Genomic DNA, 18,476 nt, shown 5'->3' with positions numbered 1-18,476 from the left:
TGAATTTAAATATAAACACCGAACATCATAAGGAAAAAGGTAATAAACAAAAAATTGTGCACACCACCTTGGACTTCTTTGTTGTCACTATTTATTCATATATCATGTAGTAAAGCCGCCACACAAAGTTGATATAACCCCAAATTCCAAGAACACGCTTACTTTGAAAAGAAATATATATATGCTCGTCCGACTAATTTAGATTCGCGTTGGGTATGATAAATTTAAGAGAAACACTTTTTATCAAAACTTCTTTACTTCCAAAGAGGGAATTGGAGTTAGGATCTCATCTGGTCCATCACATCGATTGATAGTAAAAATGAACTACACCTTCAGTTTATATTTTTATGTAATAGAATTTGACTTGTCGTTTAATTTCTTAAGAAAATTCTTGAAACCCGACTACAAGATTAATTTTATATTTGTATTTTAAATGTGCTATAAAATATGTGTGACGGTAAAACTTCTTTAAAAAAAGGAGAAGATGAAAGGTTCAGAATTAAAATATTTATTATATAAATCAAATATATTATTCTCTTAAAAGTAATATATTGCATAAAACGAAATCAATAAAGCATTACTTTTAGAATAAAGTTCTGATTTTGCTACTATTTGTTTATACACGTTTGGTGGAAGTGTGGACAGTGCTTTATTGGGAAAAAGAAAAAAGAAATATATTATTGTTTGATTTATGAATTCGTGTTGAAGACGGGGTTAAAGTTCGAGACTTCTGATTAATATTGGAGAGATTTAAATCATGTTATCATAGTCATGCACAAGTCAATTTAAGTTAACCATTATATTATATTGTATAACAAAAGGCTTAATTTGTTACGATAAGCTAATAACAACTTTTATTATTTCAAACACGCCAAATTATTACACTTTTCTATGTGTCAAATCATAAATTATTACAAGTAAATTTTACTTTATTTTAATGTGATCAATTAGGTTTTCCACATATCTTAGACTTTTATTTAAGATCCTATTTGATTATAGATTTTAAAATTATATTTTGAAATTTGAAAATATAAAATTTTGTGGTTGTGTTTGAATATACTACTTGAAAAATAATTGAAGTATTTGTGAGCGGAAGTCCCAAAAACATGCTAGGAAATTGAAAATATTTGAAGATCAGATTTTTAAAATATGATCAAATTTTAAAATCTAGTCAAATTTCATAGTCAAAAAGATATTTAGAGATAGATTTTTTAAAAATCTTGGTTGAAATTTCATGGTCAACAGATATTTGATGATCGATTTTGCAAAAATTGGTCAAATTTCATGGTCAAACATATATTTGAAGATCAAAATTTCAAATCTAGACAATATATATTTAAAGATAGCTTTTTTTCAAAATCAGGTCAAATTTCACGGTCAACAGATATTTGAAGATCATTTTTTCAAAAAATTGGTTTAAATTAATGGTCAAATAAATATTTGAAGATAGATTTTCAAAACCTTATCAAATTTAATTGTCAAACAAATGTTTGAAGATAAATTTTCAAAATCTAGTCAAATTTCATGATCAAACATATATTTGAAGATAGATTTTTAATATTTAGTCAAATTTCATGATCAAACAAATATTTGAAGATAAATTTTCAAAATCTAATAAAAAAATCTATGACCAAATGCTAGCTAAATTATTACGGATAAAAATGCTTCATTTTCACATGGACAAACAAAAGGTGGGCCTATTGTTTGAAGGCCATGATAGCTAACTTGTTGGACTGGGCTCGGCCCATTCGAAAAGGCCCAGAATAGCTTCTTCCTGCTTTGGCCCAAATTCACTTTTGTTCAAGTCTTTTATTATATTTTAATTTTTTAAAATTTGATATGCTATATATTATCACAACAAAGAAAAAAAGAGTTTTATGAGATAATCAAATAAATTATAAGAAAACCAAAAATAAAATAGCATCCGTCGGGCCATAGATTTTGAAGCAGACACTTAAAACTTGAAAATTTTAATTTTTTAAGTTGTGTTTGGACATTTATTTTATTTTACTTTATTTTTTTAAAAAATAATTGTGAGTGGAAGTCCTAAATTTTTTTTAAAAAATGATCTAAGCCAATTTTTGAGAATTTGAGAAAATTTTAAAATCTGATCAAATTTCATGGTCAAACAAATATTTTGAATATAAATTTTTAAAATTTGATCCAAAATCTATGATCAAACACTAGATAAGAGTTGGGAGTGTTGACCTTTGACCCATTACTTAGCAAATCTCGACCCAAGTAACCTTCAAGCGAGTTAATTGAAGATAAATTTTCAAAATCTAATCCAAAATCTATAGTCAAACTCTAGATAAGAGTTGGGAGTACTTAGCTCATCTCAAGCCAAGTAACCTTTAAAGTTTAAACGATTAATTAAAAATAAAATTTCAAAATCTGATCTAAAATCTATGGTCAAACGCGAGCTAAGAGTTTGTAAGAGTTGGGAGTGTTGACCTATGACCCATTACCTTAGCTCATCTCAATCCAAATAACCTTTGAACGAGTTAACTAAAAATAAATTTTCAAGATCTAATCCAAAATCTATGGTCAAACACTAGCTAAGAGTCGGTATAAATTGGGAGGGTTGACCTTTGACTCATTACTTAGCTAATCTTAATCTAAATAACCTTTGACGAATGAGTTAATAACCTATCCATATATCAATTTTGATCTGTTCAAATTTAATTCAATTTGTTCATCTCGTCCATTTCACTCCACTAATTTTTAACAAGACTTTAAATATGATATCCATATGAAGGTCCATTATTTTTTGGGAGTGTAGTTGTGTTAATTATAAATGACAATTTTTAACTACCAACATTCTTGATAATTGACAACTTTTTTGTCTCTTCTCATAAGCATTAATCTACTTGTCCCTATGCTTCGAAGAATGTTGACATTTATAATGTCAAGGCAAATCTCATGTACTACTAAAGTCACCTATAAAGTATATAGGCTATAAATAAATAATATCTTTCCAAAGAGGGTGCATATTCAAAAGAAAAAATAAAGATAATAATTTAGAAGAATTTTATGTAATAAATATGTAAATGTTTACTCTTGATATTAACTTCACTAGGTTTTATTTAGTTGACCTTTAAAAGGACAATAATTAAAAAGGGAAAGGAAAATTTATGAAGATATTCCATGTTTGTTGGGATGAATTTGGTTATAAAATAAAGTTATATCCTTGCTAATAAATACAGTATAATTTTTAGTATAGTAATAAACGTTTGATCCTAATAAATAAAATTAAAAGTCAATTTTTCATGAACAATATATTGTGTGTGACAAATAAAATGTAATGTATTAAAATACATGGAATATGTTAGGTGATGTAGGTCGTTTGATTGAACGACACGTGGCGTATATGATGTTTAAAATAAAGAATTTAGCTTAAAAAATCGAATGTGTAGAGGTTGTTAGTGATTAGTCGCCCGAGGGACAAATGTGTCACGATGGTGACATTTTTATGCCTAACTATTTAACGAGTGTCATAAATAGACCATTTTGATAGTTCGACGTGCAAAAATAGACGAATCAGATTAATTAAGCAACGTGGGTGATTTAATCAAACGACACGTGATATATAAACAATTTTTTTTTTATAAAATCGGACGCAATTTAGTTAGTGATAAGCAGCACGACATAAAAAAAACCCTAAATGGTTGCCATATAATTGGAAGAAGCGGCAAACATTGCCGCTTCTTCCACTTCATTGTAAATACTCAAACAATACTCATGGCCAAAACTATCAGTTTTTATTACCACTCGCTTCTAATTATGTATGTCATTACCTCGATCTCAAACAAAAGTCTAATGATTTCATTCATTTCACCAACAAATTAGCTTCATTACCTCCATTAACCCTTCCTCCTTTATTCTCCTTCCCATCCAATTTCTTGAATTTTCCGCAGTGAGGTCATCTGATTCAAGAATTTCAACGGGCTACGAGCATTAACATCGTCAAATCCAGATCAAGTTTAATTCTTTTACTAATTCAGATTATACAAATCTCATAAAAATATGTCACGACTCACTACAATAACATTTTCATCCCCCGATTATTAACGGTAACATAATCATATTTCTAATAGTTCAATAACATATTTGCGTGTTTTTTTTTGTTGAGAAATATGAAAGTGGTGTTTTTAAAAATCATACCAATCTCATAAAAACATGTCACGAATCACGATAATGACGTTTTCATCCCCCGATTATTAACAGTAACATAATCATATTTCTGATAGTTCAATAACATATTTACTCTTTTTTTTTTTTTTGAGAAATATGAAAGTGGTGTTTTTAATGAATATAGGCAAAAATGAAGGACTTGTTAAAAAAATTTACCCCAACATGTTTCATTCGAAATTTTCGACCGTTTGGGCCCGTTATTAGGACAGTCATAACCGTTGATGCTTTTATTATTATTTTCCTTAAACTGAAACTTTCCCACTTTCATCTTCTTCAAAAACCCAACAAAAACCAAATGCAAATTCTTGTCTGAAAATATCCACCCCACCCCCACACCCCACCACACCCAAATCAATGGGTTGTGTGCCGTCCAAACTCTTCAAGAAAAAAAATTTGAGCAAAAATGGTGATGATTACCCTGACCATGTTGTTTCTTTAACTTCAAGTACTTATGGTGTGTTGAATCTTGAAAAAGATTCAAACTTTACGCGAAACCCGCCTTTATCTATTAAGGAATGTGTGAAAGAAATCAAGAAATCACCACCCCATGAAGAATCTCATGAAGTAATTAATACTTGGGAGCTTATGGAAGGTCTTGATGAAGAAGTTGTTGTACAAAATTCCAAGATTAGCCCAAAATCTCGGGTTTTTCTTCGTGGATTTGTCGATATTGATGCTCGTAGCCCGTTGAAGTTCTTGAATCAGATGAGCTCTCCGCGTAAATTCAAGAAATTGAGTGGAAAGGAGAATAAAGGAGGAAGGGGTAATGAAGCTAATTTAGTTGATTTTAGCCCAAAAAATGTGTTGAAAGAGAGTAAATTGATGCAGAGTCCATGGAAAATGTCACCAAGATTGAATTTTTCGAAGAAGGGGAGTCCAAATGAGGTGAAATGTGATAGCTTGAAGGTTGATTCTGTTGTGGTTTCGACGAGGAGGAGGAGTTTAAGTCCGTTGTTTGATCCACAGCTCGTGGAAGCTTTCGAGAAAGAGATGTCTGAAGAAGAAGAACAGATCAAGAAAATGGTGTTTGCTACACCAATTTCTAGAAAAGCTAGGAATTCGCAAGAAGCAGAGACAATGCTTGATTTATTCGAGAAAAAATGCCCACCAGAAGGTGAAAATGCAGTTGTAATCTATACAACTACATTGAGGGGTATTAGAAAGACATTTGAGGATTGTAACACTGCTAGAGCTATACTCGAATCGAATGATATTCGTGTGATTGAACGTGATATATCAATGGATTCGGGGTATAAGGAAGAACTAAGAGGACTAATGGGGACAAAAGAGGTGAAAGTCCCTTTAGTGTTTGTAAAAGGGAGGTTGATTGGTGGAGCTGATGAAATGTTGAAGTTGGAAGAGGAGGGTAAATTGGGAATTTTACTAGACGGGATCCCGAGGGCAGCTGCCACGTGTGATGGCTGCGCGGGGATCCGGTTTGTGATGTGTATGGACTGCAATGGGAGTAGAAAATTGTTGGCTAAGGATGGAAAGAGTACTGTGAAATGTGGAGAGTGCAATGAGAATGGTTTGATTCAATGTCCAATTTGTTGTTAACTATGTAAGTTAACCATTTTATGTTTGTTTATTTTGCTTATTTTGGATTTGTAATCATTGAACTATGTTTGTTGCATAACATTGTCTGTTTGATTTGAAAGTTTTGTAATTTGAAATGGCAATGAATATATGCTATGTTGCTTGGATTCGTTTATGAAACGGTTACTAGGAAGTACTCGATAGGATCATGTATTTTGACCAATTTACACGAAGTGTTTACACTTTTGTTACTCTCTTTGAATGCGAGTATGTTTAGTCAAATGAGGGATCTACACAACATTGTTAACTGCCCAAATTTTAGTGGACAGAGTTATCCAGTATATGTGTTGATGGGAGATAACAAGTAATTTATGAAATTAGTCGAGTTGAGCATAACCACCTAGCCGTTATAAAAGAATGTTGTGGCATTGGTCATGTTTGTGAATGTAGTCAATGAAACATGACTCCCAACAATCAAATTAGTCTTTTTCAATATGCAGATTGATGTTTGTTGTTTTAAGGAATTTAAGATGTCAAGCATGCTGCTGACTTTTTTGCTTTTTTTGAGCACACAAAAAAACTTTGTTTGTCTTGGGCTAGATAGTGACAACTCCATGGTTGGTAGAGGAATGGTTGGGCCAAGTGGTCTAGTGTCTTGGTCTAGTAACTTTCAAATAGAACTCCCCCAACCCCGCCCCCCCCCCCACACACATAAAAATACCAACATTTCTATTTTTATTTATGCAACATATCCATTCTTGTGAGAAGTAAGGGATCACATAAAATTGACTTATTTATAGAGTGATCTTATAATCAGTACAAGATATAGACTATCTCATTCTTTATTCCATTCTGTCTAATGACATTTATCTAGGCAGAAAGCTATCAAATGGTTCTGCTCAAGAACCAATAATACATGTTTCTCATAGTCACAACTCACATATATCTCTTGGCACTTAAAAAAATCGTTATTTCTTTCTTATTCAAATTATTCCACATAAATTGAAATGATGAAAATATCATCACCAAGGATATCGTAAACTATAAGTTTTGAATATACTTGAATTGCTACGAACCAAATCACCAGTTTTATTGGATTTCTTTTACATTCTACTTGACATAAATTGGTCCCAAAGATTCTTGGAGTTTAATAAAAAAGAAAAACTCTCATAGTCACTGACAAGTAGTGGATAGTGACCACACTGTGATTATTGTATTAAATGATGAAATTCCTTAATGGGCTTTATTGAGAAAGAAATAGTCAAATGGATCCCTTTACATTTTGATGTAATATGGGCTACATCAAGTTCAGCCCATTGATGTATTTTAGGGCCTAGGCCCTTAATTGTGGGCCTCTTTTCTCAAGTTTTTGGTCTCACTATTTTTAGTAGTTACATCAAACTAGTCATGTTTAGTTCTGTTTTTTTTTTTATTAGTAAAGTGGTTAGGGTTTCAGTATAAACAAGCCAAATAACACTTTAAGAACTGGGATAGAGTGATAAATGCTCTTTCATTCTTAAGTTAGAACTCTGGTAAGCACTTTGTTGCCTTAGCTTTGTTAGGAAGGGCTATTCCCTATATATGAGATTTTCTGGTGCAATTTCAAATTTAGTCGGATCTTAATGCGAATATCGAATGTGTGTGAGAAACAAAAAAAAACTTTTATAAGAATTAGTTCTACAAGATTATACTTCTCCTGATTTTTTAAAGTATGATAGTGTTTTTTCTTGGAGGCAAGTCTTACATATGATGTTAGCTCACTATAGGTATTTCAACAGGAGAAGTAATGAATATTGGTCACCAGGTTATTTTGGATAAAACCACCAAATATAAGATCCGACAGAGTCAGTCAAACAATTTTCTAAAAATCAATGGATTATAATACACTAAAAATTTTGAATTCATGTTTCGTGATCTCAAAAGGACAAAAATAATGATGTTAGTCCCGACGAAGCAATGAGTATTGGTTACAATGTGTATTAGATTGACTCACCAAGTTTGGATCCCAATAGAGTCGATTAAACAAATTTCAAATAATCAATAAACTAACACACACCAAATACTTTGAAAAATCCTAAATTCTTGTTTGTGATTCAGAAATATCAAATAATAATGTCAGTCACGACGAAATAATAAGTATAGATTATCAGATTATTTCAGATGGACCTACCAAATTTGAAGACAGAAAGATAAAGAAAATTATACTAAAGAGAAGATGTATCTTTATACTTGAAAAAGGACCAATTTTACCTCTATATTTTGCATGTACATTTGGCTCCTTTAGGACAAAACTCATATTTAAACATTAGGCTAACAATGAGAGTCAATTCATTTTAAAAAGCAATGAAGGATAAATATAAATATTTTTAAAGCCGTAGAGGAAATTATATAAAATCCAACAAGTACAATTTATTTAAAGTTAAATGAGTCCTATTAGTTTAAACTCAAACCATTTAATATTAAAATGTCGAAATTTTATCCAAAAAACAGCAAACATTAGATAGCATTAACAATCCTTTGTTGGCAAACTTGTAAGTACACAAAATCCAATAATTGAGTTTCCAATTTGAGAATTTCCTAACAAAGAGAGTCATAAATTAATTTTCTGAAAAAGCCAACTAATTTTATTAATTTAATTATAAAGAGTATTAGAGTACTATTTTTTTTTATAAAAAAAATCAAACTATTTAATACTACTATTTCAAATCAACAATGTACCAAATATTAGATAATAGTAAATATTCCATTTTGGGAAAGTTTTTTTGTAAGTACACTAAATCCATTTTCAAAATTTTATCCTGTAATGTACCAACCACTTGTTAGGTTTAACTAAGTTGATTAGGAGTGATTATAAAATCAATGACTAATTTTAAAATCCCAAGTAAGTAAAATGAATTTAAGGTAAAAAATATTGTAATTAATAACTAATGTGATTGTACAGTGATTATCCTGTAATGTACCAACCACTACATTTTTTTTTTTAAATATTAATTTTTTTAATCAGTAATGTAATAATCCATTTTTAGAAAACTTGTAATTAATCCATTTTAGATTCCATTTAAGAATTTTCTAAAAAAGGTGGTCATGTTCTCTGAATCTAATTAGCGAATAATCAGAGACAACATAATTATTAATTATGACAAAGCACAATAATCCTGTGTGACAATTTCCTAATTAGCTCAGTGTCCAAATCATTCTAAACACTATTTCTCTAACAATAATAATAATAATAATAATAATAATAATAATTTATGTTGATAGCGTAAAAAACAGTAAATTGTAATTGTCTTTTATATTATCAAAACTTATGTTTATTAAGATAATTTATCGTATTTTCAGGAGAATAAAATTTCACAGTTTAATGAAATTTATTAGTAATAAATATTATTCAGATCTAGTTACTAAATAGTTGATTGGAAATTCAATTATTATTTTACGATAACTTGAAATTAAAACTATAAATAAGGTTATATGATCGGTCTTGGATACTCGAGTATGAAAGGCGACCCCAAGGTGATCTCATAATTCTACGAGATCGAGATGATGAAGTCAGCCTTTTTGAGAGATTTACTAAGTAGTACTTAATAACTAATGTGATTGTATAAATATTTTTTTCACGATATTTGTGTTTTGAACTAATTTTTTTTATTTAAAAAAACACCTTTTTGTTCATACATTGGATTAATGAATTTGTATCCCCGAAATATCTATAAATAGTCAATTTTGAATTCATTTATCATTTTAATGTTAACTTAAGTTCATTTCATGAATTCATAAACCTCAACAATTGAACTCTCTTCTAAATTACATCAAACAAGGTACTATGATCGGTCTTTGATGCTCAGCTGTCACATTCGTCTTGTAGTTCTCACGGGAGTCGAGATGATGAAGCCAATTTCTTTTTCAGAGATATACTTATAATTACTTAATTACAAATCTGACTGTGTAGATATTTTTTACGTTGTTCGAGTTTTGAACGTAAACTATTGCAAAATAAATAAGAAAAGACACCCTTTTGTTCATACAATGGATTTGTATCTCCGAAATATCTATAAACAGTCGATTTTGAATTCATTTCTCATTTTATGTTAACTTAAGTTCATTTCCGAAACTCATAAACCACAACAGTTGAATTCTCTTCTAAATTACATCAAACAAGGTACTATGGTCGGTCTTTGATGCTCGGCAGTCAATAACGTCTTGTAGTTCTTATGAAAGTCGAGATGATGAGGTCGGACCATGAATTTTTCGATAAAAAAAGAAGAAAAGAAGATACCCTTTGAAACTACACGTGTGGTGGTAACTCTCACGTACTGATATCAGTTGACAACAGTCTTTGCCAGTTGCCAGTTGCCATTTTCTCTAACTTTATATATAAATCCTCTTTTGCCTTATTTTTCTCCTTTCTGTCTTCGCACACTGGAAAAAAAAACATATACTGCTTTGGCTTTAACTTAGATAGAAACGCCCAAAGCTGAGTTCTTGCAGCCATGGCTGGAAGAAAAAGAAGAAAAATGAAGTCGTAAGTCCTTCAAAGATTGAAACTTTATGAATCTTTATATGTGTTTTCATGTTTTTTTTCAGTTTTTTTTGGGTGTTTTGAGCTTAATTTGAGTGTAAAGACTTGAATTTTAATGAATTCTATATGGGTTTTTGATTTTGTTTATGTTTGATGTTTTTTGTTGTGTGGATCCAGCTTTGATTTCACTGTTTGAGTTGAAAGGTGTAGTCTTTTTACAAGTGATTGAGTTTTAAAGAATTCCCAAACCCCCCCACCCCCCCAAACCTCACCCCCAAAGTTTTACAAGAGGTGGAAGAGAAATTGAGTTGAAATGGAATGAGTGGATTTAATTTATGTGGTTTTTTTTTTTGGTTTTGTTGTGTTTGAGGTGAATTTTGACAATTTTGGTGGATGCCCAAATTAGGGGTTTTATGAATTTATCACTTGATCTGTTTATCTGGGAATTTAAGGATGTCTATTTGTTAACCATTTTATACTTCAATTCAATCTGTTGTACTAAAAATGTTCCAAATTTATGTCACTTTTTGCATAAGATATCTGTGACTTTTTTAATGTTAGGGAGTGGGCATATGTGATGTTGATGATGATGATTGGTGACTTGTATAATTGAATAAATGTTGCTATTGGGTACTTGTGTGATGATTTGTTGGTCTTACGAGTTATTCTTACTCTGATCAAAACAGTTTATAACGGTTCTGTTTTCCTAGTGGGAACCTAACTGGTTATACAGATAGTCGAGTGTTTCGGTGTTGTTCTGACAGTTAATCAGCTTAATGTATGTTCAGTTTGTTGGATGATTTAGGATATGTCGGCTTTGATGTTGTCCTTTGTGTGTTAGAAGATACTCTAAAAGCAGTATTTTTCGGTGTCAATGATGAAAGCTACTTGTAACTAGTTTAGGATTTTGTCGTCTTTGATGTTGCCCTTTGCGCGGGAGAAAAAAAAAGTAGAAATGTTTTTATTTTAATGCTGAAAGTCACCTGTAATTACCTGATTGAGGATATCTCCTTATCGTCTTTGAGGTTGCCCTTTACGCGGGAGAAAAAAAAGCAGAATGTTTTGATTTTAATGCTCAAAGTCACCTGTAATTACCTGATTGAGGATATGTTTTTGTCGTCTTTGATGTTGTCCTTTGCGTGTGAGAAAAAAAAAGCAGAATGTTTTGGATTTTAATGCTGGAAGTCATGTGTAAACTGATTAAGGATATATGTCTTTGTCGTCTTTGATGTTGTCTGTTGCATGTGAGAAGTTACTTAAAAGTAGTATTTTTTGGATTCGGTGCTTAACCACCAGTAACGGTGTCGCCTTTGATGTTGTCCTTTGCGTGCGAGAAAAAAAGCTGAATGCTTTGGATTTTAATGCTGGAAGTCTTGTGTAACCTGATTAAGGGTATGTCTTTGTCGTCTTTGATGTTGTCCGTTGCGTGTGAGAAGTTACTCAAAAGCGAAAAGTAAAATGTTTTGGTCTTTGATGCTAAAGTTCACCGATACGGCGATATGTATCTGATTTAGGATTTGTCGTCTTTCATGTCGTCATTTGCGTGTGAGGAGTTACGCTAAAAGCAGAATGTTTTGGATTTTAATGCGGAAAGCCAACTGTAACCATCTTTATAATCATGTATATTAGTTATTGTTAAGGCTCTTAAGGGAAATGCCTCATCTGGTGTGTTTACACGCGGTGACACATTTGGATTCTGTTTTTGTTTCCCTCTTCTTCTTTTTGTAGTTATTGTTTCTTTTTTTCAGAGTGCTTTGTCATACTTTCTATAGTATTTTCCATAATTTCTTCACTTCCGTTATTTCTTTTTCAATCTGTTTTGATATGCTTTCCTTGAGCCGAGTTTCTATCGGAGACGGCCTCTTTGCCTCCCAAGGTAGGGGTAAGGTCTGCATACACTTTACCCTCCCTAGATCCCACTTGTGGGATTACAAGTGGGGTCACACTGGGTACATTATTGTTGTTGGGGCGAGAGTGGAAGTGGAGGTAATGTGTACTTTATATTTTGTGGATAACGATAACTTTAAGGGTTCGATATCTGTTTTTACATTTTTATTTCACTATCCATTTTGAAACTAAAGATGACTTTTATATTTCTAGATTAGCTGCGACAGCTCCAAATAATGGTGCTGCTTCAAGTGAGGAGCGTGAAGAATCTGATGAGCAAAACTCATTGTTTCGTGTGCCGGTTGATATCCTAGAACAGATTCTCTGCCGGTTAAACTTGAAGGAAAATATCCTTGCTTCTGCTGTTTGCAAGCAATGGCTTGCTGCTGCCATTTCTGTAAGAGTTGCGAATAAACCACCTTGGCTTATGTTTTTCCCAAAATTCGGTGACTTGGTTGAATTCTATGACCCTTCAGTGAGGCAAACTTATTCTGTTGAGTTACCAGAGTTACGTGGCTCGAGGCTTTGTTATGCGAAGGATGGCTGGTTGCTGCTATACAAGCCCAGAAGTTTGCGTGTGTTCTTCTTCAATCCTTATACGAAGGACGTGATCAATTTGCCAGGACTAGAATTAACATACCAGATAGTTGCTTTTTCGGCAGCTCCAACATCCCCTGACTGTATTGTTTTCACAGTTAAGCATGTCAGCCCCACTTTGGTTGCAATAAGCACATGTAAACCAGGGGCAACTGAATGGACAACTGCCAATTACCAAAACCGTTTGCCATTTGTTAGCAGCATTTGGAATAAGTTAGTTTTCTGCAATGGTCTCTTTTATTGTCTGAGTCTTACTGGCTGGTTGGGAGTCTATGATCCAGAAGAACATACTTGGCTTGTTCGTGTGGTTCCACCTCCGAGATGCCCAGAGAACTTTTTCGTCAAAAATTGGTGGAAAGGAAAATTCATGGCAGAGCACAATGGAGATATCTATGTGATATACACTTGCTCTACTGCAAATCCGGTGGTATATAAGTTGGACCAAATAAATAAAATTTGGGTGGAGATGCAGACTTTAGGTGGTTTGACTCTTTTTGCTAGTTTCCTTTCATCCCAAGCAAGGATAGACATTCTTGGTGTGATGAGAAATAGTATTTATTTCTCTAAGGTTCGTTTTTATGGAAGGCGTTGCATATCCTATTCCCTCGATAAAAACAGATACTACCCGCGAAAGCAGTGTTACGATTGGGGAGAACAAGATCCTTTCGAGAGCATTTGGATTGATGCACCGCCAGACCTTTCAGCCTTTGCCTGAAAAGATTTGTGACAAAGGTACTATTCTTGTCTGTTAGATTTTTACTTCTTCTAGTCGTGAGGTTGAACATAAGAATATCTTTGCTTGACTGAAATCATAAACTGTTTATAACAGCATGCATGTCCAAGAAAGGACGTGTGTGTTACGGATATGTACTCAATCTTTAAGGATGTTTGATGAAGTTGTTGATTTTAAGACTAGTATGGTAGCTAAGTGCATTTTTGTTGGTTTAAAGTCAATTTCTATTTCATTAGTTGCTTTGACCCTCCAAAATTGTTGCTGCACCCGTATCAGATCCTCAAAACGTGCATAGTTTTGGAGGATCCGACACACACCGGGAAATACTTTTGAAGAGTCTAAGCAACTTGGCCTACAAGATCTCTATCTTTTGAAGGCTGAAACTTCACATCTTGCAAGTCCAAGTCACCTTAGGAAGTGTTTTTCTCGAGGCTAAAGTGTTCCTGGCTTAACCAAATGATATCTCATTTGGCAAAGTTCATAGTATTAAAGTATGGAACATTTTGTCATAAGCCCCCCCAGTGTCTATTCGAGAAGTTCCAAGGCAAAATCAAGTTTATGAAATTTAAGGTGCGATAGCACGAGTTAATTGTATATCCCAATTAAAAGGATCCTAAAGCTCCAACTGATTGTGGATCCTTCTGTAATGTCTTTCTTTCTTCCTCAACTTTGCAAATGCTAGACTATGAAGGCATATGTTTGGCATCTGTAGACTCTAAATTAGGCAATGATAGGAACATAACGGCAGCATGTAAGTGTGTTCGTAGTTCAGAGAAGGTATTGACATGTTGGATTGAGAGAGTCCCAGTTGGACATTATGGAAGATTGTGTTTCAATGACCAAGAGGCTCGGAGCTGTGTGTTACTATGTAACATCGGATCCTTCATTTTCCCTGACGTACAACGTCAAGTGGATGTGGAATTAGTATGGGTACCTAGTTCAAATTCTTCAAACTACCTAGTTCTTTTTTCTTAATGTGCTTTACTGCTTTCCTTACTAATGACATGTTTTCTTCACTGCGTATTTCCTTCTTCATAACTACTTTGATTTTCTGCGTACACTCTACACTGGATATGTTGTTTTTGTTGAATCGCAGATCGTCTTTTTGGACTACACTGGGTTTGTTGTAGTTGTTGTATGTCTTTCGTCAACTATTTCTTCATATTCAAAATTACTATATACTAACTTCTGGCTAATCGTTTCTTCCAGGGTCTCAAATACAAGGTCCCTCTTCAAACGGCTTCATCGACCAGTTCCAGAGCTGCAGATGTAGTCAAGTAGCCACCTTGCTGCGGAAAAAGTGAAACCGAACCGATGGTTCAGATGTATCACTAAATGTTGTCAAAGACCTGGAAGGCATGATAAAGAACAGGGTTCTAATCATGCTATCTCTCAATTTATAGTACTTTATAAGTTGTCATTAAACGTTTTCTTTCAGTGTAGATAACATTTTAGGGTAATGTTGTAGTTGAATTTGTAGAAGTTTAATTCAAGCTGACTAAATAAGAGCTTTTTAGGTACTTCTATGTTCTGGTTCTTATTATCTTTCTGAGATAGATTGATTGTTTATGATCTGGTTGTCTATACCCTTCGGGGTCGTTTGGTATGCGGAATGAGATAAGCAAGGATATCCCATGCAATTTGTAATCCCACCGTTTTTAGTGCAAACGGTGGGATAAAATAATTCTGGGATTAGCTAATATCTCAAACCAAACATGGGATTAAGTTGATCCTAAATTTTATTTTAGGATTATTATCCTTCTTGTTATCCCATGTACTAAATGACTCCTTCCTGTATGCATATGTTATTCTTACATCAGGTGATCTATGTTGCTCAAATTCGAGACACAGTAGGCATTTTTGGAGGATCCGAGCTGGTGACTCCTCTGGTGTATGTTGCTCATGAGACACTGTAAACATTTTTGGAGGATCCAAGCAATATAGCTGGTGACTCCTCTAGCGATGTATGTTGATCGGATCCTCTAAAAATGGCAGAGCGCCGTATTAGATCCTACAAAAGCAACCAGAAGTCCATAACTTTTGGAGGATCCGGCACATATCATCGACATTGTTTGCTTGGATCCTCTGAAAATGGCATGGCACCATATCAGATCCTCCAAAAACTATCAGAAATGCATAGCTTTTGAAAAATCCAACAAATACCATCTGATAATTTGGAAGATTCAAGCATTTTTTTGAGTTTTGGGTTAAAAAACTCCCTTATGTATAGGCTAAACCTAAATTATATTCCTGTGATATAATAATGAACAAAAAAAAACACCCCTTATCAGCAACTTCAGAGGGAGGTTTTTTGTTCATTATTATATCACACGGATATAACCTACCTATTAATAAGGGATTGTTTTAGCCCAAAAATTCATTTTTTTAATGTTAAACCGTAAGGGCCGTTTGGTTATTGGTTATAGTTATCCAGGTATTAGTTATGCAGAGTTTAATTATGCGGGTATTAGTTATGTAGGTATTATTTAGTTATGAAGAGATTACACTACATGAATTATTAACTATTGGATATTGAATTTGTTGCAAGTTAATATATATTATTTACGAATAAATAAGTAAGCAAATAGTATAAATTCTCCCTCTTTTTGAATAAAAGATAAAGAAAAATGAATTCTCCTTCTATACTTAAGTGGGCAATCTTTTTTTTTTTGGCTATTTTATTTTTATGTTTATAGCTTATAAATAATAAAATACCATTAACATATTGTAATAACTGTTTCTTTGATCAACTTGATATTTTAAATTTCCTCGCATCGATAATGCTATTTTTTGTGTCACCGAAGCTTTATTTAACAACGGGCTACTGTTGCTGCTTCCAATTTTCAAGTACATTATAAATTTATAATATCCAATTTTATATTATGTAAAATATTATATCAATATGTTGATTAACATATGCGTCGAAACAAATTTTAAAATTAAATTTGTAATATAAATAAAATATTTACATTTGGATTTCAAATGAAAACAAATAAAAAATCGTATGTATATAAAAAGAAATAGGAAACAAAAATAGTTAGGAAAACATAATAGTTATGTGGAATTCGGTGTCTCCCACACCGAAAAGGATTGTCCTACTTGCCAAGGTAAGGACCATGAACGTCGAGGTGATTGGTGCTACGTTTTCTCTAATCGGTGTATCGCCGATCTAACGCAAGTTTGAAGGACGCAAGCTGAGGGTTCGCTTGGGGACCAGAAATGGTTCTCAAGTGCCGGCCATATCCATGGTGTAGGCTCGGGTCGTGACAACAGATCTAAAAACTAACATCATCACCCTCATGTTGCCAATTTTTTTTCCTCAAAAAACTTTATGAGGACCTCCGTATTGAGTTGGGGAACCTTCATGTATACTCACTCCATTTTTTTCGCGCCCATTTCTTCATTTACAGACCCTTTTTTATGAATCACGCAAATTCCTCAATTTTTCGTGTATTAGCCCATGGCGCCCAATATTTTTTTCTCAAAAAACTTTATTAGGACCTCCGTATTGAGTTGGGAAACCTTCACGTATACTCACACCATTTCTTTCGCACCCATATCCGCATTACATGTACTTTTTTAGGAATCGCGCAAATTCCTCAATTTTTCATGTGTATTATTAGTCCATGGATCTGGCGCCCTAAGCACCCAAATTTTTTTACACAAATTATTATGAGGACCTCCGAATTGAGTTGGGGAACCTTCACATATACTTGCACCATTTTTTTCGTTCCCATTTCCGTATTTTTAGGCCCTTATTTAGAAATCGCGCAAATTTCTCAATTATTCGTGTGTATATTAGCCCATAGATCTGGCGCCTGAAGCACCCGAAAAAAATTTCTCAAATTTTTTTATGAGCATCCCGTATTGAGTTGGGGAACCTTCACGTATACTCACACCATTTTTTTCGCGCCCATTTCCACATTTACAAGCCCATTTTTAGGAATCACGCAAATTCCTCAATTTTTCGTGTGTATTGGCACATGGATCTGGCGCTCGGGGGACCCAAATTTTTTTCACAAAAAACTTTATGAAGACCTCCATATTGAATTGGGAACCTTCACGTATACTCACACCATTTTTTTCGCGCTCATTTCCGCATTTGCAAGCCTTTTTTTAGGAGTCCCGCAAATTCCTCAGTTTTTCTTGTGTAAGCCCATGGATCTGGCGCTCGGGGGACACAAATTTTTTTTACAAAAAACTTTATAATGACCTCCGTATTGAGTTGGTGAACCTTTACGTATACTCATACCATTTTTTTTGCGCACATTTCCGCATTTACGTGCCCATTTTTAGGAATCGCACAAATTCCTCAATTTTTTGTGTGTATTAACCCATGGATCTGGCGCCCGGAGCACCCAAAATTATTTTTCTCAAAAATATTTATGAGGACCTCCGTATTGAGTTGGGGAACCTTCACGTATACTCACATCATTTTTGTCACACCCATTTCCTCATTTATAGGTCCTTTTTTAGGAATCGCGCAAATTCCTCAATTTTTCGTGTGTATTAACTCATGGATCAAGCGCCCGGAGCACCGAAAATATTTTTCTCAAAAAATTGTATGAGGATCTCCGTATTGAGTTGGGGAACCTTCACGTATACTCAAACCATTTTCTTCGCGCCCATTTCTGCATTTACAGGCCCTATTTTAGGAATCGCGGAAATTTCTCAATTTTCTTGTGTATTAGCCCATGGATCCGACTCCCGGAGCACCCAAACTTTTTTTTCTCAAAAATCTTTATGAGGACCTTCGTATTGAGTTGGAGAACCTTCACGTATACTCACACCATTTTTTTGCCCCCGTTCCCTCATTTACAGTCCCTTTTTTAGGAATCACGCAAATTTCTCAATTTTTTGTGTGTTATTATCCCATTGATTTGGCGCTTGGAGCACAAATTTTTTTCTCAAAAAACTTTATGAGGACCTCTGTATTGAGTTAGGGAACCTTCACATATACTTACACCATTTTTTTCGCGCCAATTTCCACATGTACATGCCCTTTTTTAG

At 33.4% G+C, this 18,476-nt stretch overlaps 2 protein-coding genes across 2 annotated transcripts; both read left to right on the top strand.

Annotated features, from left to right (window-relative positions):
- Positions 1-4,448: 4,448 nt before the first annotated feature.
- On the top strand, positions 4,449-5,905 carry LOC102602106 (uncharacterized protein At5g39865). Its single transcript, XM_006341045.2, has one exon. It carries the CDS (start codon positions 4,549-4,551, stop codon positions 5,749-5,751), a length of 1,203 nt encoding a protein of 400 aa, XP_006341107.1. The 5' UTR covers positions 4,449-4,548; the 3' UTR covers positions 5,752-5,905.
- A 4,210-nt stretch (positions 5,906-10,115) lies between these two features.
- Positions 10,116-14,992, top strand: LOC102601769 (F-box/kelch-repeat protein At1g57790-like). The gene is made up of 3 exons (XM_006341044.2): positions 10,116-10,252; positions 12,350-13,465; positions 14,676-14,992. The coding sequence occupies exons 1-2, from the start codon at positions 10,221-10,223 to the stop codon at positions 13,446-13,448; spliced, it is 1,131 nt and encodes a 376-aa protein (XP_006341106.1). The 5' UTR covers positions 10,116-10,220; the 3' UTR covers positions 13,449-13,465; positions 14,676-14,992.
- The last annotated feature ends 3,484 nt before the right edge of the window (positions 14,993-18,476 follow it).

This window comes from Solanum tuberosum, unplaced genomic scaffold (genome assembly GCF_000226075.1).
Source record: "Solanum tuberosum cultivar DM 1-3 516 R44 unplaced genomic scaffold, SolTub_3.0 scf00021, whole genome shotgun sequence".
NCBI lineage: Eukaryota > Viridiplantae > Streptophyta > Magnoliopsida > Solanales > Solanaceae > Solanum > Solanum tuberosum.
The sequence above is the reverse complement of the archived record's forward strand: the minus strand, read 5'-3'. Positions and strand labels throughout refer to the sequence as shown.

What these genes read in the sequence shown, in the direction of transcription:
- LOC102602106 (XM_006341045.2), top strand. Translation starts at nt 4,549, where the DNA reads ATGGGTTGTGTGCCGTCCAAACTCTTCAAGAAAAAAAATTTGAGCAAA.
- LOC102601769 (XM_006341044.2), top strand. Translation starts at nt 10,221, where the DNA reads ATGGCTGGAAGAAAAAGAAGAAAAATGAAGTC. An exon ending in AAAAGAAGAAAAATGAAGTC is followed by an intron (nt 10,253 to 12,349) that starts GTAAGTCCTTCA and finishes TTATATTTCTAG; the next exon opens with ATTAGCTGCGACAGCTCCAA.